Raw genomic sequence first — 21,101 nt, 5'->3', positions numbered from 1 at the left:
AGGGAAACAAGCCCAGGGCTCCCACTGACTCTGCATTATGGTGAGTTGATATAGTGTAGAATTATTGTAATTGCCTAATATAAAGTGTAATTGTTGCATTCAGATTACATACTATGAACTGACAAAGGTTTTTGTTATTGGAACCCCCGTGCCTCTACCCGGTCCGCGGAAAATTTTTCATGCATGAAACCGGCCCGTGGTACAAAAAAGGTTGGGGACCACTGACTTAAAGGACAATGTTGATATTTCAGACAAATCCCATAAAAATACAACTGATCCTACAATTACTGTTTATCAAAGGCCTGTATCTTGTTCCTCTGTGCCACTGAGCTCCACTGTGTCCAAAAAATGCATCAGTGAGATCCACACGCTCTGTTCTTTATCTTTTCCTATAAAAACACACACACACACACACACACACACACACACACACACACACACACACTAGTTAATCTGGACTCAGTCTCACATACCCCGTCCTGCTGCCGCAAACACTGATGAACACACCAAATGTGGATTAATCTGAAGCTGGGAATAACGCATTCATAATGAGAATAATGCGATTTACTGTGTTTGAAAAATACTTGCTCAAAATTAGTGTCCTGTTGATTTTGGAAATTACTGAGCTTGTTTTAAAAATCACAAACATTTAAGTCTTAAGTGAGACACAGCAGGCTTGGGACTGAGTGCCAGGGAAATCAAAACACTGAAAGTCAAATAACAAATTACCGGGTTTGGTCTTTTCATGGGATTACTCACAATAAGAAAAATATAGAATAAGATTAACCCTATTCTTTAAAGTCATTCGCAAAGTAGAAACCAAGCAAACATTTGTCAGTGGAGAGGCCTACTATTACTGAAGACCTGAGAAGTAAACGCAGCACTGTAAACAGGTCAAATGAATAAACACATACAAGTTAAGGCCGGCCTGTCCACTGTGGCAGTCAACAGCGCTGCAGTCTGCAGGCAAACAGGCCCAGAAACAGAGCACTTACCTTTGGTACAGGCACAAAGGCGGTCTGTCCCAGAGCAATAGGTAACTGATACAAAGGGGTCTGTTTCCTCTGCTGACCCCTCTCTCTTAGGTGGCTCCACCCTGGCCAGGACCTCCAACGTGGACAGGTCTAGAATCATAATGTACCCAGCCCGGGTGGTTACCACCAGGTGGCCCAGGCCTACCACCTCTAACCGGCCGCACTCTTTGTGGTTGGAGGAAGAGGTGGAGGGACTGATGACAGTAGCACTGCTGCTGGTCATGGCTGCTCCACATGCAGTCCCAGTTCCAGAGCCAGCAGAGCCTTCCAGGCCAGTTCCAAACCCAGACAAGACATTTTTTGGTGCGGGAGGAAGAGTGTCCTCAGGAGCCTCTTCACTCTCATCCTCCCTGCTATCAAGCACATCTGGAGGAAGCAATATAAGAGAGGTGATGGCATCATGAGGGTCTGAGATCTGCTGCACCTTCACAGGCTCCTCATCCAAGGTGACAATGCGGGTGGTGTAGTTGAGCTTGTAGAGTGCAAGATAGCCCCCTCCACTCCCACCACTCGGGGACCTCTGCTGCTGCTGCTGCTGGTCTCCTGGGGGCAGGATGAGAGGTGTCTGAGGGGGTGACCCCCCTGAGTGGTGGCCTTCCACCCCATTGGCTACTGGGTGTAGGAGGTCTCCTTTATGCTGACGGCAGAGTGCAGAGTGCAGGCGGTTGAGATTGTTGAGAGCCTCCACTTGGTTTGTAGCGCTCAGAGATTCATTACCACATGGCTGCAGGCAGACCAGCAGGTGCACGCCATCCCAGCAGGGTGTGATTGAGTCTACATAAAGATTATCATCTTCGAGCTGTTTGGGCAGCCTCAAACACTGCACTAGCGCTCCAGGTCGAGGGGGGTTGGAGACAGTTGCTGCAGCCAGTGTGCTCCATTTGTCCACATGGCCATCTAGCCCTGCCAAATTAGTTGCTGCATCAGCAAACTGCTGAATGTAGGTGATTGGAGGATCCTGAAGAAGCAGCTGCTCGTGTGTGTCAAACTCCATCTCTATGATCTGTGGCACTGTAAAGCCTTCCTCGTGGAGCCCTTTGCTCATAAGGTTGTTCATTTGAGCAAACACCTGCCCTGAGGACTTGTCATCCACCTCTCTGATACTGTACAGCAGTAGCACAGGTATAGTTCTACGCACAGACTGCAGAGAAGAGGGGCTTGGGGGCTGGGAACCTGCTAGGCTAGAAAAGCCCTGTTCCTGGGCTGCAGTCTGGGGGCTGCAGGTCTCCATCTCCATGGGACCATGGTCCTGTAGAGGTCCAGGGAAGGCCTCAGTGCCCTGAGTCCTAAGGGGACCACCTGTGGTCCTGCGTGTTGCAGTTGGGGCTGTGGTTGAGGATCCAGCCACTGGGGTGCTGGATGCTGAGCGATAGCTGAGCAGGCCTCCGGCCAGCAGACCGGGCAGGGGAATGTGGTGGTGGTCAGAGACCTTGTCCTTTGCCTTGGCCTGACTGTGGGCCTTGGCTTGGTTTAGTGAGGGGTTGGCACCCAGCTCCTCTAAGTCCTTCACTGTGTCTTCCAGCACACTGGCCACCACCTCCCACTGGAGCTTCTCTGGCTGCTGGAGCACACTCAGCGCTGTCACCCCGAGGCTCACATCCATGCTCTCCCATTGAGATGGCTGGCCTGAAAGAGAATTAGAAGAAGAGGTCTGGGGTTTTTCCTGTTGAGACTAAAACATGACACCAATAGTAGAAAACACTACTGTAAATGTACAGACAGGAGTTCAGATATGGCTCTCTCACAGCTAAGGACACCTCTAGACTTCAGAAAACAAACAATTTAAATTCAAGTCTTCATACCTGTTACCGACTCTGATCGGGAATGCTCATCACTGTCTGAATCCTCCAACTGGTCATCACTGGAAAAGAAAAGGTATACAGAAAAAATCATGACTAATATGATAAAACAAACTGAGACCTGTGACTCACTCACTGACATGCACAAGGTTCCTACAGTGTAAGAAGAACTGAGCAGCTGAATCACAGTATATGCCCACTCCCAGTCATCCAGACCGTCTGTTGTTGTTTTTGTTTTATTAAAGATCTTTTAGTAGCATGATCATTAGACTGAAGAATTATTAATAATGAAATGTTTCCAACTCCAGTTAATTAAAATTGTAACTTAACACTGTGAGTAATATGTTTTTGCAACTATGTTACCAGCAAGACTGTTTTCTTGCCGTTTCGTTAATTTTATTGTTTTTATTTCCCCATGCAACGACTCCATTCAACTGTTTCATCACCGAACAGTAACTGTTCCAAACGTGCAGAGCAGCCCTTACTAAACTGCCACCTTTGATGTGAGTGACAGTTCATTAATAAGTCAGTCAGAGCCGACAGAATGGTGACTAGCCAAGGCCTCTGTAGCACATGACTATTACAGGAGAAACCTGTCCAGTTGGTGGGATTCTTCCACAGAGCTTGTATCAACAAGGCACTGATCTTATTAAGTAAACCAGCTATCAATCAGATGTCACATTAAATAAAATGTTGGTTCTGCTATGTTTATTTGCTGCTCTGAGCTCATTCTGATGCATTATTCCACTGCTGATCAGGGATAGATGCTAGTATTTTTAAGCACGGGCCACCAAGACCCTAAATTTCGTGGCCCAAATGTAAACATCTGTAGAAACAATGCAGAAAAGGCATTTTAACGCAGCTTAACATGGCCTTCTCAAACTGTAACACTTCAATAAATGAAATTATTTAATAATGTAATTATTTGTAAACATATATAAGGCCTATTCTGTCCTAGTTCAGTCCCCCCCCGTGTCCGTGATACACACTCCCTCCCTCTCTCCCATCATCGCTGTGTCGGCCCTGCATACACCGCTGTACATTAGACGCGTTATATTCTAGCCACTTCCACTCCTGCTTCCATTCACTCCTAAACTTTTCATTCCAATTTTTTCATAGTCCATGTTTTGCGTTTCTGGTTCTTCTTTAGCGATCATGTTATAAGTTTGATTAGGTTTAGTAAAGCCATACTCCAGCAGCCCCAACATACCAGCAGCAAGCCGGTGACAAGTAATATTACTGTTCGCTGCTTTTGTAGAATGATGAACTAAGAAACCCAAATGAAATGGGATGTTTGCAGAAGGTTTACGTTGCATTGCCGAAGTGCAGGGGGTCTGAGACATGGGGCCTCATTCTCAAAGAGATTCAGTAAAGCTTGGTGGCCACAGTGGGCCCCCTGCTGGGGATATATGGTATGTAATACAAGAGTCACAAGCTCAGGCTACATTATAACAAGAGTTGCTCAGGAAACATGAAATGATGTCAATTTTGTTTGGCTTGTACATTATTGGTTTGGGGAACATGATGAAGCAACACAAAGGTGAATTTGTTAGATACAAGTATGTAAGAAAGCCGAACCACACTTTGGACCTCAGCTGTCCTGTGGACACATGGAGGACAGTGTGTAGCCTTGGCTCCGACCACTGTTTATCCCAGCAGCTCAGTCTGTTTGTCAGGGCATGTGTTACACAAGTTGATGGTTAGAGCTGGGTATCAAACCTCACTGCTTTTATGGCATCGATCAAATTACTTCGATACCATCAAGTGCTGAAAAATGTCAAGTATCAAAACATGCTTTTCTACATTTTTACTCACTGATGTTCATATTAACAGAAATTAAGGCAATGGTAAATAGGTTTACTTTTCATGTTATGAAACTGCATTGAGTGCACAAAAATGCCAAAGAACAAAAAAATAAAATGACCTGTATCAAAATGTGTAATACATGTTTGTTTTTTGTTTTTTTGTTAAAATTGCATTTATAAAATTGGCATCAAAAAAGTATCATTTAGTAACCAGCATCAAAGTCAAGGTATTGGTACCTATACTGAAAATTTTGGAATGATACCCAGCCCTATTGATGATAAGGTGATAACATGTCTGTCAGGGAGGATACAGCAAACATGTAACCGAGCTGAACTGGATTACAATAGTTCTTATTAACTGCCTGGATCAGTGTAATTAAAATATGCACAGGCATACAACCCCAAACCTAAAAAACGTTTGGGACAGTATCGTCGACAGTAACAACGCTCACCGATATTGGGCTATAATGACTCAGTCGTTAGGCGACATTGTTGGGCATCAAAGGACTGAACTAAACATCTGCAACAACGCCAAACTGATGAAGCCTCTTGGATGAGAGGTGAAACGTCTTCGACCTAAAAATCTAGTCCAGTTTTTTCAGCTTTCTATGACCTGGATGACTGAGAATCTGCATGGACATTTGAAAGTTGGGCTGGTTGCATTTCAGGGCCAGTAATGAGGTAAAACAATGAAATGATGATTCCATGTGAAACGGGTGATATCGGCCTCAACCCAAGGGGGCAGCAAAGCACCACTTTTCAGTCTGGTGTTAAGTTTCAATATCGCTGTAGTGATATTCACTACACACTGGCTCTAACAGTTAGTGAGATGCCATTACAAACTTGTCCTGCACTATGTTTGTAAGTGTGTGTGAGTGTTTCACCTGTCCCCCTCTAGCTTGGGTAGGTCAGAGCATGAAGATGACTCCTCTAGCCAGGCCAGACCTGGTCTCCGGGACTCACTCGGCGTCTGCTGGCCCTGCTCACTGCCGCACAGGATCAGCTGCCTCAGGATGACCGGGTCGTATGGGTTTAAGTCAAACTTCAAGTGCACCTGTTCATAACAACCACACACTTTTTAATACGGGATCAACTCCAACACTCAATGTCTGACACATCTTTGAAAGGAAAATACAAGATACTGTAGATGATGCTGTTTCAGGCATTCAGTCTGCTGCTCTGACCTTCATCATTTTGGAGACATCCCAGACGCACATCTTGCCCCTCTTGGTAGCAACAGCGAGGAACTGTGGGCAGCTGCCGAAGCCATAGCAGGCAATCTTGTCCGAGCTGTCGGGGCTGTTTGGAAACTGGGCGGGGCTGGTCGCCAGTGTTACTGAGAGGGGGACATTCTGTGTGTGCTCGCCCTTCACAAATGGACAATTGGGAGAATGGCGCTCGTGTTCCGACCTGGAGCATAGTGAAGAAATGGGCATTGTAGATGTGTGTGGAATGTAGGGTTGCAACCATATAAGATTTTCACTGTATGATGACATCTCAGAAAATATCATGGTTTCACGGTATTACAATTACTATTATTGTCAATTAAAACAACCCTCAAAGGAATGAAAACAAAAGGGTCTTTTTATTGCAAGTGCCAGTTATTTGAACTGGATGGCAGCACTACATCCATCATCTATACCACTTATTCCTGAATAGGGTCATGGGACTCGAACCCAGAACCTTCTTGTGAGGTGACAGCTCTAGCCAACGTTCCACTGTGCCACCCGTTACATAAACAGCTTATCACTCCTGCACTGATGATGGGGAGCTGACAGGAAGTCAGAGAAGACGGGTGTACACACATTGCATTGCTTTTTTTCTCCAATACCAGTGATAAACATCAATTTTCATACCATGGTGTACCGTGAAACGGGGATACCACTGCATCCCTAGTGGAATGATATCCTGTAGCTATGTATTTCTTAACCCAATGCATAATTATCCCCACTCACCACGGCTCATCTGTAGGTTCCCAACAGACTAGACACACACTGCAGGTGAAACACATGGCTCTATCGTCCCCTGTTGATGCAGGCTGTGGATAGACAGGAGCATGATCAGAGCTTAGACGCCTTAGACAGCTGGATTAAACACTGTGCAGTTTTGTTCTAGAGAATCCTCAGTTTGTACAGCAGTTGCAAAACCAGAAAAACCTAATCAACACGAACATTATATCATTGCACATAACGGTTATAATTAATAGCAACATTCACATTTATTGTTGGTTTTCACAGACTCTGAGTATACCTTTAGGCTGCTGGTATGACAGAGTTGTCTCCATAGGTACATTCTGTTAGATAAGGACATGTCTCTTCCACTAACTAAACACACTTATAGTGACTTGAAACACTAAATGGGCTTCACTGCTGGCAAACAGCCTTTTGAATGCACATTTTGAACATGCATAAGAGTAAACAGAGATGTAAATCGAGTATATGCCTCCAGACTAATGTGCTCCTCAGAGTCCTCTTAGAACCTACCTGGTGGTAAAACCCTGCTTGAGCCATTGGATCAGGCTGAGCCCACCTGTACCCAGCGTGAGGCCACGATGTAAATGTCTCTCTCCTGTTGGCCTCACTGTACATCAAAGATCTGCAGAGACCGACACAGTTTAGAAACATGCCCAGTTTTCTGTATTGTGGTGTGAAATGTGTCACTGTACCTGTTCTGTAGTGTACTTATGTGAGAAACACATAAGTATGTCAGAGTCCATAAGAAAATACTTTTTAAAATGTCACTAACAACAATAAATAATAGTACTAATAATAGAGGACAATGCTGATGATTTTGTAATTATTAGATATTTTTCACATATCCCATACAGTCTCAATAACCAATCGTGAAATTAGTGTACTCACCTACAATGTCTGTCAAACCAGAACCTGGTTTCATGCCTACCTGACATCATGCACATGTTTAGTCAACTCTAACTTCAGAGACTGTAAAAAGTGATGGCAATTTGGAGCTCATTTTGGAAAGAAAGCAGGTCTCACATTTTTGGTGAGGAAGTAACATATCACTCAGTGCAGTGGTGGGACTCACTGGTATGTTTTTAGGCCTATGGCACAAATGAATAAGCTAAACCAGGTTCTGGATTCACAGAAATTAAAGTGAGTACACCAAATTCACTGTTGGTTCAAGTCTCTGTATGGGATGTTTTGGAAATTACAAAACAGAAAAAACCCCACTGACTTTATCCTTTACAATGATGGTTAGAAACGCTGCATGAAGAACTATAAACCCCAGCTAGAGTCTTGGAGTGTTTAAGTGTTCAGTTGTTAAATGTGTTAAATGTGCTCACCTATCTACAGAACGCCCAGGGCCCACCCCAAGCTCAGGCCTGGCGCTCGACAAGAGGTAGGAGAGCCTGTCCATGATGGATGAGGCCACAGACAAGGCAGCTATGTTCTGGTTAATCTTCTTCAGCTCAGTGACAATGGCGCTGGCCACCAGCTTCAGCACATGGTGGGGAAGATGGAAGGTCACCGTCGCCCACTGAGAGAAGGAGGGAGAAGTAGAGGGTCACAAACAAAAAAGAAATGGTTTTGAAGGCACTTTACACTTGGCCTGTACACCTCATAGGTCAAAAGGGCAGAGAGGACCACTTACATCCTGGACATAAACTCTATGAACTCCTCCCCTCTGGGTGGCACTACAGGTCACTGTACGCTCAGACAACCAGACACAGACGGTTTAGTCTTCCAGGCTATTACACTCTTGAACGACTAGTCTATGTTTTCACTTTTAACATGTATATATATATATTTTGTATTTATTTTGTCTTTATTGCTGTGCACATCAGGGGCCATTGGGATGGAGTCAAATTCCTTGTATTATTGATAATACTTGGCAATAAAGTTTATGCTGATGCTTTACGAACAGCTGATCAGAATGGCACAGGACCACACATCAAGTGCACTGAAGCAGAGGCTGGTAGGTGCTCATACCAGTACCTCATGACAAGTTAGTGTTATCTTTACCTAGTAAAGTAGCTGCAAAAAAAAAAACATGTTCAAAAGTCTCCTTGGTGAGAGACACATATATACATACACACACACACACACACAGGCTGCGCTCTGGGGAGTAGTGCTGCTGCTGTCTGCACTGCACAGCATGTAAATTTTGTCACATTACATTAAAATGGTCTAAACACATTACCCAACAAGCACATCTTCAAATGCCCCTTAGTGAAACCAGCCTTTTTTTTTAAACGGTCACACAACAATATAACAACAGAAAAATGATATTACTTTCACAACCAAGTCATATGACTGAACCACTCAAAAGCTCAGTTTTAGCTGTGAAAAAATGGCAGCTTAGTTTGGACAGAAAGGCCCAAGGGGCTAAAAAACAGAGATGCTGACTTGGTGTAAACAATGTAGAAAGTCCATCATTTTTAGGGAACTATTTCATGGGAAAAACACACACACACACACACACACACACACACACACATATAATGCTAGACACTTGTCCATGGGTCATACACTGTTCCATAAACACAGCATTCAAACATTCCTAAACAGTCAGAAATGAATCTAAAGGTAAACTTTGTTTTTACAAAGACACATGTGTAAAGGCTTTTCTTTGCCAAAAGTCACTGCAGCAATAACTATTCATTGGCATTTACAATTGTTTTGGTAACTGCAGTCTATAAAATAATGTTAGAGTCCAGCAAGCTAAATCTGCTCAAACTAAAGGTGGTTTTCAACACAATGAGCTTTGGTTTTATATCATGCTCAAATATGCATGACTCAGTAACAAGTAGAATCAGATTTAGACAAGCTTTAGCAAACACTGGTTATATTCCCGTCTGTTGACTTGGTCCATCGTCCAGGGTAGTAATAACAATAAACCAGTCTGTGTTCACCACACCAACAGCACTCACTATATGAGCTGAGATAATCTGACTAGTATCTTTCAGTCAACAACTGAGACACTGCTAGAGCTTTACAGTTTGAACTCTGTTCAGCACAGGATTACACAAATTGTGGGTAGACTCCAGCAAACTAATAATAGTGTGATCATTTGGTTTATTGGTCATACTAAAACACAGGTTCAGTAACAAGTTTAGCACCTGGACTATTAGTGGGATGAGATCTGACATCGTCAGTGAGTGGCTACATGCTGAGGGTATTACTCCATCCACTGGCCCATGTGTATATACACTAGAGCTCTTAGAGGGAACCGCACAAAGTATACCAATGCAATCCATCAACCAGTACACAAGGTGACTGGGATAGCAGCAAAGGCGCTGGACAGTGGGACAGCTGCCAAAAGTAGCTGTAGCTTGGCGCTGCAGTGAACTACTACCAACACACCAGCAAAAAGTTAGCCGCAAGAAAGCTTAAATGAACAGTTGTTATTGTCTTTCCAATATATTTGTGTTGGCTGAAAATTGCTGATGAAGCTGTTGTCAAAGCTCTGTGCAGCTTCATCAGTTGTCAGAACTGATGAAGCCTCTTGGATGACAGGTGAAACGTCTTCAACCTAAAAACCTAGTCCAGTTGATTTTTCTAAGTTTTTTCAGCTTTAGTTGCATTAAACATGCGGGGTTACTATGAGTGAAGCACTGTTACTGCTTTTGCTCCATTTTCATTTGAAAACGTCAACACATAAGCTGTTTTGGTCAATTTACTAACTGAATAGATGTTACAGCTCTAAAATTCTCCTCAATCACACACACACACACACACACACACACACACACACACACACACACTACCAACAATGTGGAAATAATGAAAAATGACAGTCATGTCTGTTAATATCCAAGTGAGGCCCAGAGCTCATGTCACACTGGACCTACAGGACAGCTGCCTTGTTTCCTCGTCACTCAAAGCAGAAAGAAAAGAATGGACTTCCTTTGATTCATCATGTTGTTTCGCATTTGAAGTAATGGTGAAGAAGTGTTGGATAATATCTATGTTGAACAAATTCTCAATACATTCCGCGATAGCAGTAATGTCTCCTCCCCTACCCATATGTGGCTACTACCTACATTTATCTGCTTCTATAAGGATAATCTTTAATAATAAGGATAATCACCTTTATTTGGCCAAGTACGTTACACACACAAGGAATTTGTTTCCGGTACAGAACCGAGGCAGCCGTTTGCGGTGCCAACTCACACCGACTGCTCTAACCATCGGGGGCAATGTGAGGGTTCAATGTCTTGCCTAAGGACACTTCGACATGTTGACCACAGGCACCGAGATTAAAACCTCCGACCTTCCAGTTGGGAGATCAGTGCTCTACCCACTGAACCACAGTCATCTCCACTATACTACTACTATCATTGCTGTTACCTCTGAAATCTTAGCACTGCTGCTACTCAAAAACAAAAACAAAAAAAAACAATGTGTCCATGTTGACTGTACTTTCTCTGTCCATTCTAAGAGTGAGAATGTTTGCAAATTTTCATAAACAACTGCTCACAGATTTCTGACAGCATTGCACCATTACAGCGTGCTCTGAGGGACAGCTGCACATAGAGACCAGTTTGTGCAGCAGGATTTAATTTTTAAAGTCCTTAAACTTGAATCTGGTTTGAAAATGAGCGGGTCAAGAAGCACAGGTATTTCTGTGATTGAGTGTTTATGTAAATATATAAGCTGTATTTAACCCAGACCAGACGGGGTGAAGGCAGGTCGGCCTGTGAGATCCACAGAGCTGAACTATGAACACTCTAGTTAAAGGCGAAAAGTCACACAGTTACACGAGTGGTGGCACCTGCAGCCTTCATCCTTTAAGCACTATACATACATTTTAAAAAATTATCTTGCTCAAGTATTAATCCACTGCATTTGGTGTTCATCAATGATCAACATATAGTTTGTATTTTCAAATGTATGGCCCAATGTAATATATCATACACCCCTCAAGCCCTGCACTGCTTGGTGTGAGTAACAGCAGCCACACACCGACTTCACCTGTTGTCAGTAATGCCTGTAACATCATCAGGACATGTGCAGGGTGTTTGCTCAGCAGCTGCGTTCATGTGTTATTTTGTGGGCTAATTATTGTGCGTGGATTTAAGAGATTCTCAAGGACAGGAGCACATTTCCTAGTGGAAAGTTGAAATACAGAGAGACATAGAGAGAGGGGGGCTGCTGAACTGAATGAGCATACTGCTCAGAGTGAGTGTGTGCACTGCACTCGCTCCGAGCTGGATTCTACTTAAGCACACGTGTACATGATCCCATCACCAGTCTGTTACTCTCAAAATCCTCTCCCTTTTTAGAATACCAGACGGGCACCATATTAACACAATATAAGCCTTTGAAGTTGAAATTAAGGTGATAACGAAACAGAAGACTCAACACCTGAAGCCTCATTTATAAATGTTGTACATGCACAAAATAGGGCCATAAACATGCATACACCCGTTCCTATTGAAATGCAGGATTTGTAAAAGCAAACTTGATGTGTGAATGTGTGTACCTGTATGTAAACTCTCACCTGTCCCTCCACACATTTTGGATTTGAGGGAAATGGTCAACACAGATGATGAAGCAGTGAACAGAAGCCAGATTCTTTACTGGTCCTTTTAATGGGTTTAATTTCACTTCATATGACACCAGTAATCATATATAGACAATGTCTACATATGATTGAAACTGCTGCGTCTTCAATGCAAAACTTAACTATTTACATCTGTGGCACATTAGCAAACTCTCAATTAACTGAGTGCCTGGCACTGGTTCGTCTTCATTCCCAAACCTACAACAACAAGGAAGTCAATTTCTTTGTGAACATTCATTTGAAATTTGATTTACCACACAGCTGATGTTATGACGAGGGATGGATATGGAAACCTGGTGCCAACAAGGAAACGGATGATAAAGGCAACAGAAACATCACTGTGTCACATGCTAAGGCCATCACTTATGCTGTGTTCCATTTACCTTGGCGCTGCAAATGAGTGAGAATGTTTTTTTAATGTCGTCAACCTTCATTTCATGCATGGTATAAATTTCATGAGGGCCATGTGGTCATGGCTGTCGCTGCCCTAGCATGTCCATGATGCCCTGTGTTACACTGGTTAGCGTGCCCTTACCCAATCAGTCAGGTTGGAAGAGTGAACTCTGTTAAAGATAATTCATGTTGAGTCATGTAGGTGTGTGTCTGTGGACATATGAAAGAGAACAGTGCTTAATAAAGTTGTTCATTCCTAAAGCCTCTGTGGTTCATGTAAGTTACCAGAATATGCCATCAAATTTAAGGCTATTCACTCTAACACCGCTTAGTAGTATCAACTTTTTTTACAAAGTGTTTGTTGGTGAACTTCTGTGCCTTTGCTACATCTATGAGCCATTTTTAGCTTCAGTCGAGCTAGTGTGCTACAATACAGTTTCCTTTAGTTTTACTGGATAAGCAAATCAAAGGATGTCATATTTGGTTCTGTCTACAAGCTGAAAGAAAACTCAGAGGCTGTAAAATGTTACATGCAGTGTTGAAATTAGCCTGTTTTCTCTGCTATTTGAAAAACTACATACGCTGAATAAGAACTAATATTGACAACCAAGTGAAAACCCTAACAAGCAGCCATTATGCATTTATTTTTAGTTTTCATAGTGCTAGAGGTGATGCTGGTCATTCTGTCATCACGATGCCAGAATATATTTACTGCACCAGTTAAGACTAAGAGAAATCAGACGTCCTTTCTTCGGTCTTCTCCTTAATACATCCATGATTCTTCTGACCTGTGATCTTAGGCAATGTCAGCAGAGAGCAACAAGAGCTTAGTTTGCTTTTGAGTCTAAATGTGCACAGAAAGCACAATTTACCATCTAGCTTATAATAAAGGGTGCACAGTTACTAGACTATCTCTGCATATTACCCTTTAATCACTCTACAAGCATCTGCACCACTCTAGTTTGTAACTTTACTGCTCAGGCTATGTACATAAGCTACAGTGGGGCAAATAAGTATCTGATACACTGCCGATTTTCCAAGTTTTCCCACTTACAAAGAATGGACAGATCTGTAATTTTCATCGTAGGTACAGCTCAACTGTGAGAGACAGGACCTACACAAAAATCCCAGAAAATCACATTGTTAGATTTTTAAATAATTTATTTCCATTCTATGGCATGAAATAAGTATTTGATCACCTACCAACCAGCAAGAATTCTGGCTCTCACAGACCTGTTAGTTTGTCTTTAAGAAGCCCTCCTATCCTTCACTCATTGCCTGTATTAATTGCAGCAGTCAAGTGGCCTTGCCCTTCAAATTATGGAATTTAAATTCTTTTTATAAGGTATTGCTTCTGGTAGCATTTAGGCACTGGCACCTTTTTAGTACCAGAAAAATCCCAAACGATACTCAACCCTAGTTATAACAATGCAGTTATGTCACCCTGTCTCTTAAAGAACACATGCAAAATTCAATTTAATAACATTGTAACATTGTGTAGAAACACACAAAACACAAGAAAAGACCGGTGCCTGCCTGTTTTATTTATCTGTATTTGTAAAAACCCGTGCTCAAACCAGTGCTTTTTATATTTGTCCCTCTTTATGAAGTCATACAAAATGACGCAGCAGTTCATTTCATAGATCATCCTCCCTCTTTATGAAGTCATACAAAATGACACAACAGTTCATTTCATAGATCATCCCCCCACTCAGATCGATTTTGGTGTTACCAATCCACCACTGTGATTTACTTGCTAGAACAGCAGACAAACAGCAACATGGCACAGCTCAGAGGAAAGAAGGGATTCTGCTCAGTTGTCAGTTGCACAGACAAGCACAAAAGTCTCCACTTATTTACATCTTCAGAGACAGCAAAGACAGTGGATATCGTATATTTATTTTGGAAATGTTCCTGAAGATATCCTTAAAACGTTGCATGTTATGTGTCAATCATTTTATGGAGTGCTTTCTCATTGAGCGTCAGTACAACACTAGATTTAACCTACTTCCCGTTTGAAGCTCAAGAGTGGATCTATTCCAACTGTCCATGAGTCCACCTCACATCCAGGTGCTGTAAGTGCTGCTAATTTAAACTTATTTTACTGCTTGTGTATGATATTAGCCTCTTAACTTGGCCACATTAGCTGCAATGTAACACTGAGCAGCTGACATGCCCAGCAGTAGCTTGTATTACAAGCCAAATGGCAGAAAAAGATATTGATGAACACTCAGAATGTAACAGAGAACGTGTGTGAAACTTTTTTTAACCAAATTTCCTGAGAGTAGTGGGTTGGATGGTGGTAACTTTGCTTGCTTATCTAGCATCATGGTAACAGCACTAAACTTTGTGTTTCTCTATTAGACAACACTGTCCAGGTGTGACAACAAGAGTAGTGTGACAGTAGCAGGGTCCCACTCAAACATCAGCGGCTGTTTAGTTTTTGGTTTAGAAGCAGTGGCTAACAATGTTAGCAGAGCTAACACTGAAGACCAGAGTGGTCCGGAATCTGGAAACACAGTTTGAAGTTGGTAGGCAGCTCCTATTCAGCACCATGGGAGCTGACCAATCAGAGCAGACTGGGTTTTTACAGGGGGAGGCCAGGGTCTGGTTTAACAATGAAAATAATGTAGACATAATGCAATAACTGCCAGTGGCATGATGTCTCAAAAGGCGTATAAGGGCTGACCTTATAAACATAATGAAATAGTAGTTATTACTGTGACAGACACGGACACTGATTAATATGTAGGCAGCCACTGCCAACCCAGCGCCTCAGCTCAGTCCGGCGTCCTACTGTTCTCATCCATCAGCAGGTCTGGGCACCAACAGAAGGATCAAATTATCTCTTATATGAACTACAACAAACACTGCTCCACCTAGTGGATATATACAACACAGTGGGCGGCTCGCACACACAGTGCTTAGGGGAGTTAACAAGGCAGCACTGTGATCACTGTGTCATGGCGAGGGATACACAGTAAATAGCAGGGGCTGTGTGTGGACTTGTCACGGATCGGGATTGGTTTCACCGCTGTGCAGCCAGCAATTTAAGATGGCTGTGTCTGTTTATTAAAACTTAAGTATGAATTGCATGTATGCTTAGCCGGTTGTGAATTTATAGCCCATTTACATATCTTCTAAAAAAAATATTTCTGCTCTTTGGTGATGTCTGTGTGGGACTTCATGCACAGTTCAGCTCTCTCACTTGCCTGGCTAGTGCCAGCTCATTTCTGTCTTAAAGCTACCAGTAGGCCACTACTTAAAAATAAATTTAAAAAAAAAATTCACCTGAGGGTGTGTTTCAGCCACTGCTAAATTCCAAGCCCTGATAAAGCAAAGGACGTGTCTTTTCATCTTAACCACAGTATGTTAAACCTTAAAATAATCAGAAAATTGCATAACATTTCTTAATAGAACTGCAGTAAAAAGCACCAGTAGATCTCTCATAGTCTTCTACAGGGTTGCAGCGGTATGAGTATCTTACTTGGTCTTCTGACGTGGTACAGGCTGTTATTATGGCGTGGTCGAGAAATAACATGCAGCGAGACCTCGATGGGGCCCGTAAAGAATGAAGACCACAAGTTATGTCTCACTTCTATTACAAGATCAACTTTGCACTGGGCAGGTGTAGCTTGGTATGGCTTCACTGCAAATGTCACAGCTTGAAACGGAGGTAAAAAACCAAAACAAAAAAGCCATGACAAAGCTTTTGGTCTAAGACAGCTCTTTATTCCTTGGGCCCTAAGCTACAATGAATGCTGCTCTTATTTTGTTATAATGCTAAAAGAGAAGCAACACCAGTGAGGGTGAACACAAAAAGAAAGGAACCAGAGATTCTCTGAATGACCTGAGAGGCAAAGCATTTTTCGTTTTCCTTGACAGGCTCCTCTCACATGACACTAATCACTAATAGCCAAATTAAAAATCCCTGATATGCGTCTACTACAAAGCTGATATGAGAACAACAAGCAGACATCGTTCAAAAAGGATGTAACAAAATAAAAGCACCTTTTGTACAGCACTAAAACTTACCTTGGCCACTTTGTGATTGGCTGCTGTCTCATGTGAGGTTTTCTTCAGGCCTTCTTTGAGCTGGCTGATGAAGAGTTCGTAGCCCTCTGTGTTGGACACGTCAATCTTTTCCTGACAAGCTGACAGCATCTGCTGTGCCTGAAAACAGACACACAAACATTTGTTCCAAGGTAGACACACGCACACAGAGAACTTGCTATGGTGATCACCATCCTGTGGTGTTTTGTGCAACACACACACACACACACACAGAAAACTTTGTGCTATCTGTGTAGTCATAGGCTTTCAGCTTTGTGGCAATGCAAAACAGAAAAGTACTCCCTTCATAATAAATTAATGGCTTCATGTAGAGATGCACTAATTGATTGGCAAAAATTTGTAATGGCTGGTTTTTAGCATGTTCGGTCTTGACCAGTGACCGGCTGATCACTCTGAGATTTCCTATTTTGTGCTAATCAGATTTAGAGGCACGACATTCCATGTCACACACGCAATGGCGCAGACCTAAAGCGCAGCATGTACAGTGTTTCTGCTCGTAATATTTCTCAGTGGTGCACTGCCATAAAACCCTTGTCATCACAAAAAAAAAAAAAAAAAAAAAAAAAAAACAACAACCCAACCAATCAATCATTTAATCAAGTGACTCACCTGGGAAGTCCATAAAGCAACAGGCTGTCATATACACAGGTGCAGTTAAAGCCAATTCAGACTGTGTGTTTTTAGATGCATTTTATAACTAGCCTGTATTAATAAAAATTATTATTGTTTGTTCACCTCCATAAAGGGAACAGGAGCACACACCCAAAACCCCAGCTGCCCCCCACCCCCCACTGCCACCATGCCAAACCTAAAATCCACAGGAAACATCTCAAGTGCACCTCGAGCTAAACTCACATCCGTGTTCGCTCATGCATTCAAAGCACTTTGTGTACAAATAGAGCACAGAGGAGCTACAGAATCACCCTAAAGAAGAATGGAAACTACATCCAAATCTCCAACAAATAGTACACAATGAAGCAATTACTGGGTGCATGTTAGATGCATGTACAGTGTAACCCGCGGTAAGACACAGCAAATACAAACTACATACTTAAAAAAAAAAGTGTGCGCTCAGTAGGACCAATGTAACAGACATTCCCCTGTTTGTTACACCTATTTTTATATGGAGAAGTACAAATATTACACTTCATTTTTAGTTGGAGGTTTAAAAAAAGTGAGGAAAAGACGGAAATATAAAACCTTAATGTTTATATATACATACACATTTATTACAATTTATGCTTTTCATTAAAGAAATGTTCCAAAACTGCCTGTGGATGCTGTCCATTACAGTTCTTAGAAAGAAAATTGGAATTGGCAGGGCAGGCTTAAAAAAAAAAATAATTGCAATCAGTACATCTCTAGTTCCATGGGTTATTAGTCCATTTGATGCATAATAATATGACTTCAGCCACTCATTAGTCAGAATGTGATAATTAGGACTGTGCAGTTAGGAATTCTTTTCAGTCGACTGTTCAGTGTTACTATTCGTTCTTACACACACACACACACACACACACTTTGATACTTCATTAGCCACTTCTGCCTGCTTTATTTGAAAAATGCCGTGCAGAGCATAAACAACCTGTGACTGTTTTCATGCTAAACTTACTAGCGGTGTGTATCACTAAAACATGTCCCACTGAAAAACAACAACAAACTCCGTCGGGAGGAATATGTGCATCACTAAAATATGCCCTACTGAAATACTATAAACTTCGCAGGGCGGAACATTAACTTTAGCTTCATAACTTCTAAATTCTAAATATATAAAAATGTAGAACATGCACCACAAACTGCAGACAACTGGAATGTCCTCTGTGAAATCCTGTTATGTATTAGATATTTCTGTTTATTTTATGTAATGTCCATTTGTAATAGCGTTGTGTAAATACTTTTGCTTGGGAAACAGGTTTGGAAACTCAGATGTCCGAGTTTTCCACGTGTCCTTAAATGCACCGTGAATTTGTGGATCGTGGACTTTTGAGAGTGCGGAAAAACACTCTCAAAAATCCGTGTGTGCACGGAAGGTGATTCGTGTGTTTTAGACGATCCACGCATGCGTAGGTAACAATGTGTACGTACTTTCTAAAGAACTGCACACAAAAAACTGATTTTAAGCATTTGTAAAATGTGATTTATATGCAGTTTGTACAGCATGCACTTGTGAACAGCATGACACACACACACGCACACAAATGGCTTTATACGTGCAGATTGCACAGCACGCATTTGTGATCCTCATGACACACAAATCACTTGTTACAGACAAAACGTTAAACACGCATTTGTAACATTTTTGATAGTATTTTATCTCCATACAGTGTGAGCTTTACTTTTCGCCTGCAGTTACCAATCTAAAGTGGTTGCATTTGAAAAAGGTTCATGGGATTTAAAAAAAAAAAAAAAATCCCAGGGAGAATTTATGGCCGGTTTGAACCTGCTGAAAAATTGTGGTTGAAGGTTTTAACAAGTCTTTTAATATAGTCTAAGATTAACAGCATATTCTGACAGAGGGCTTATAATCTGGAACAAAAGGTTTGGTGCAGGCGCATCTGTCTGGGCCAAAAAACAACATGTGGTGTAAAATATCAGACAACATCCATCTCGGTAAGGTGCTTCCCGGTATCTGTGAACAGTAAAGATGGCCTCTGTGCTGTTCTGTCTTACCTCTGTAACCGGCAGCTCCAGCTGAACCATATCCTCAGGCTTGGCCACTGGAGGCTGGAGGGCTGTGTCCAGGAGCAGGATGCCATTCAGGTCCTTCCTGCATCCCACTGCATAGTCATCCACAAAAAGCACCTTGTCCACTACGGGAAAGTACTGACACCTGACACGACCGCCAGGTTTAGCTGGGATGGGAACAAAGGAAGACACAGCATTCAATGTCAGGAGGTTTGCTGGTAATAACTGCCTGAAGAACACTACAAGTCAGTTGCATCTGACTTTGGTGGAGTACAATTTTGAACTAATAAATCATCTTGTGCAAGTAAATCAAAGCCAGTCATTTGTTCAATCTGGCCACATTCAACATTGACAGCACCTGCTGCTCTGTCTGAGTAACTGTGGACAGTGTTTAAAAAAAACTTAACTGGCTCTTTTAACAAATCACCTCATGATGAATACATACAAATACAATCTATTTTGTGAGCACCTAAATTAAATTAAGTAAGGTGCAAGTTACTGTTTGAATGCTTGAGAAAAAAAATTTATTGACCATTACCGCGTCAATGGAACATCTTTCAAACTGTCAGAGTGTACTAGCATGTATTTCTGTTCTATCAAAACATTTTATGAGTTTTCAAATTCTTACTTGCAGTGACTGAATCCCTAAAGAATAGATACACCAGTGTGTAATGACTGGTGAACAGACATGGTATCTACTTTTTTTTTTTTTTTTTTTGGCCCCCTACAGAATTTTATTTTATTAACCTACTCCCAAAAAGCTAGGCTTGGAATATTCCCATAATAAAAAAAAATGAATGAGTCGTGTGTTTTAAGCCCACATCACCTGCACTTTCTGCAGACAAAAGGTGACTATGGCGCAGTTACGTGGCAGGTCTGTAACCATTCGATATTGCCTCTATGCTGAATGCACTTGTTTTACAGTGCTTTACCAAAATAAATGTTTCTATATTAGGGTTGCAGGAACTTGTGCACACACCCTTCAGTGCCTGGCAGACATTTGGAAACAGTTTAGGAATTACAATAGCAGGTGCTAAGGTGCTAAAATGTTTTCAAATGTCTCCTTCTGCACTAAGCATTACAGTTACAGTCCAATTGCTAAATTGTAACTTGGTGCATTGCTGCTTTCTCCAAAACACCCAAACAACTTTAAGGACTTTTAACAAGTTATATAATGTCAGTAAAACAAGATAAACTGCACATCAGAGTCAAGACTCACATGTTCAACCACAAATACTCTGAGGTCCTGGATATCACAGGGACTATCACACTGCCTGTTACCAAGGCATTTTCAGCAAACACTGCCCTTGTCAGAGAAACCCACTTCTCTAGTGATACATACAAACACTGCTGAGATTCTCATAAAAAGAGGAAATGTGAAGTCATTCATTAGAAACAAAATCAGGTTTGAAAAGGTCTTTGAATTCCACATGCTGGTTCCTGATGCCTGTGCTAGAGGGCAGGTATCCTAAAGGATGTCTTTATGATACTGTAAATGTGTATGTCTGCTTTCATTGTGTTGAGCTTTCTGCTCCTGTGAGTTTGGCCACGGACTAGTTACTGATCTTTAGAATGATTCAGCTGACAAACTGTTGGCTTTCATAATGCTGGAATTAGCATAATATACATATGCACATTTTTACTGATGTAATAACAAAGTACCATCCATCCATTTTCCTCCGCTTGTCCGGGACCGGGTCGCGGGGGCAGCAGTCTAAGCAAAGATGCCCAGACTTCCCTCTCTCCAGACACTTCCTCCAGCTCCTCCGGGGGAATGCCAAGGC

General features: G+C 42.1%; 1 protein-coding gene across 3 annotated transcripts in view; it reads right to left on the bottom strand.

Moving 5' to 3' along the window:
- birc6 (baculoviral IAP repeat containing 6) overlaps positions 1-21,101 on the bottom strand; it is a 164,503-nt gene that overhangs the window by 137,608 nt on the left and 5,794 nt on the right. For all 3 annotated transcript variants that reach the window (XM_020599885.1, XM_020599888.1, XM_020599886.1), the window contains exons 2-10: positions 19,303-19,484; positions 16,594-16,731; positions 7,943-8,136; positions 7,122-7,233; positions 6,594-6,676; positions 5,823-6,048; positions 5,523-5,692; positions 2,837-2,895; positions 996-2,660 (exon numbers count right to left, since the gene is read on the bottom strand). In XM_020599885.1, coding sequence (XP_020455541.1) covers positions 996-2,660; positions 2,837-2,895; positions 5,523-5,692; positions 5,823-6,048; positions 6,594-6,676; positions 7,122-7,233; positions 7,943-8,136; positions 16,594-16,731; positions 19,303-19,484 — 2,829 coding nt within the window. The remainder of the gene's footprint in view (positions 1-995; positions 2,661-2,836; positions 2,896-5,522; positions 5,693-5,822; positions 6,049-6,593; positions 6,677-7,121; positions 7,234-7,942; positions 8,137-16,593; positions 16,732-19,302; positions 19,485-21,101) is intronic.

The sequence above is a fragment of the Monopterus albus genome, unplaced genomic scaffold, assembly GCF_001952655.1.
Source record: "Monopterus albus unplaced genomic scaffold, M_albus_1.0 scaffold43.1, whole genome shotgun sequence".
Taxonomy (NCBI): domain Eukaryota; kingdom Metazoa; phylum Chordata; class Actinopteri; order Synbranchiformes; family Synbranchidae; genus Monopterus; species Monopterus albus.
Note: the sequence above shows the minus strand (reverse complement) of the source record. Positions and strands in the feature narration are given on the sequence as shown.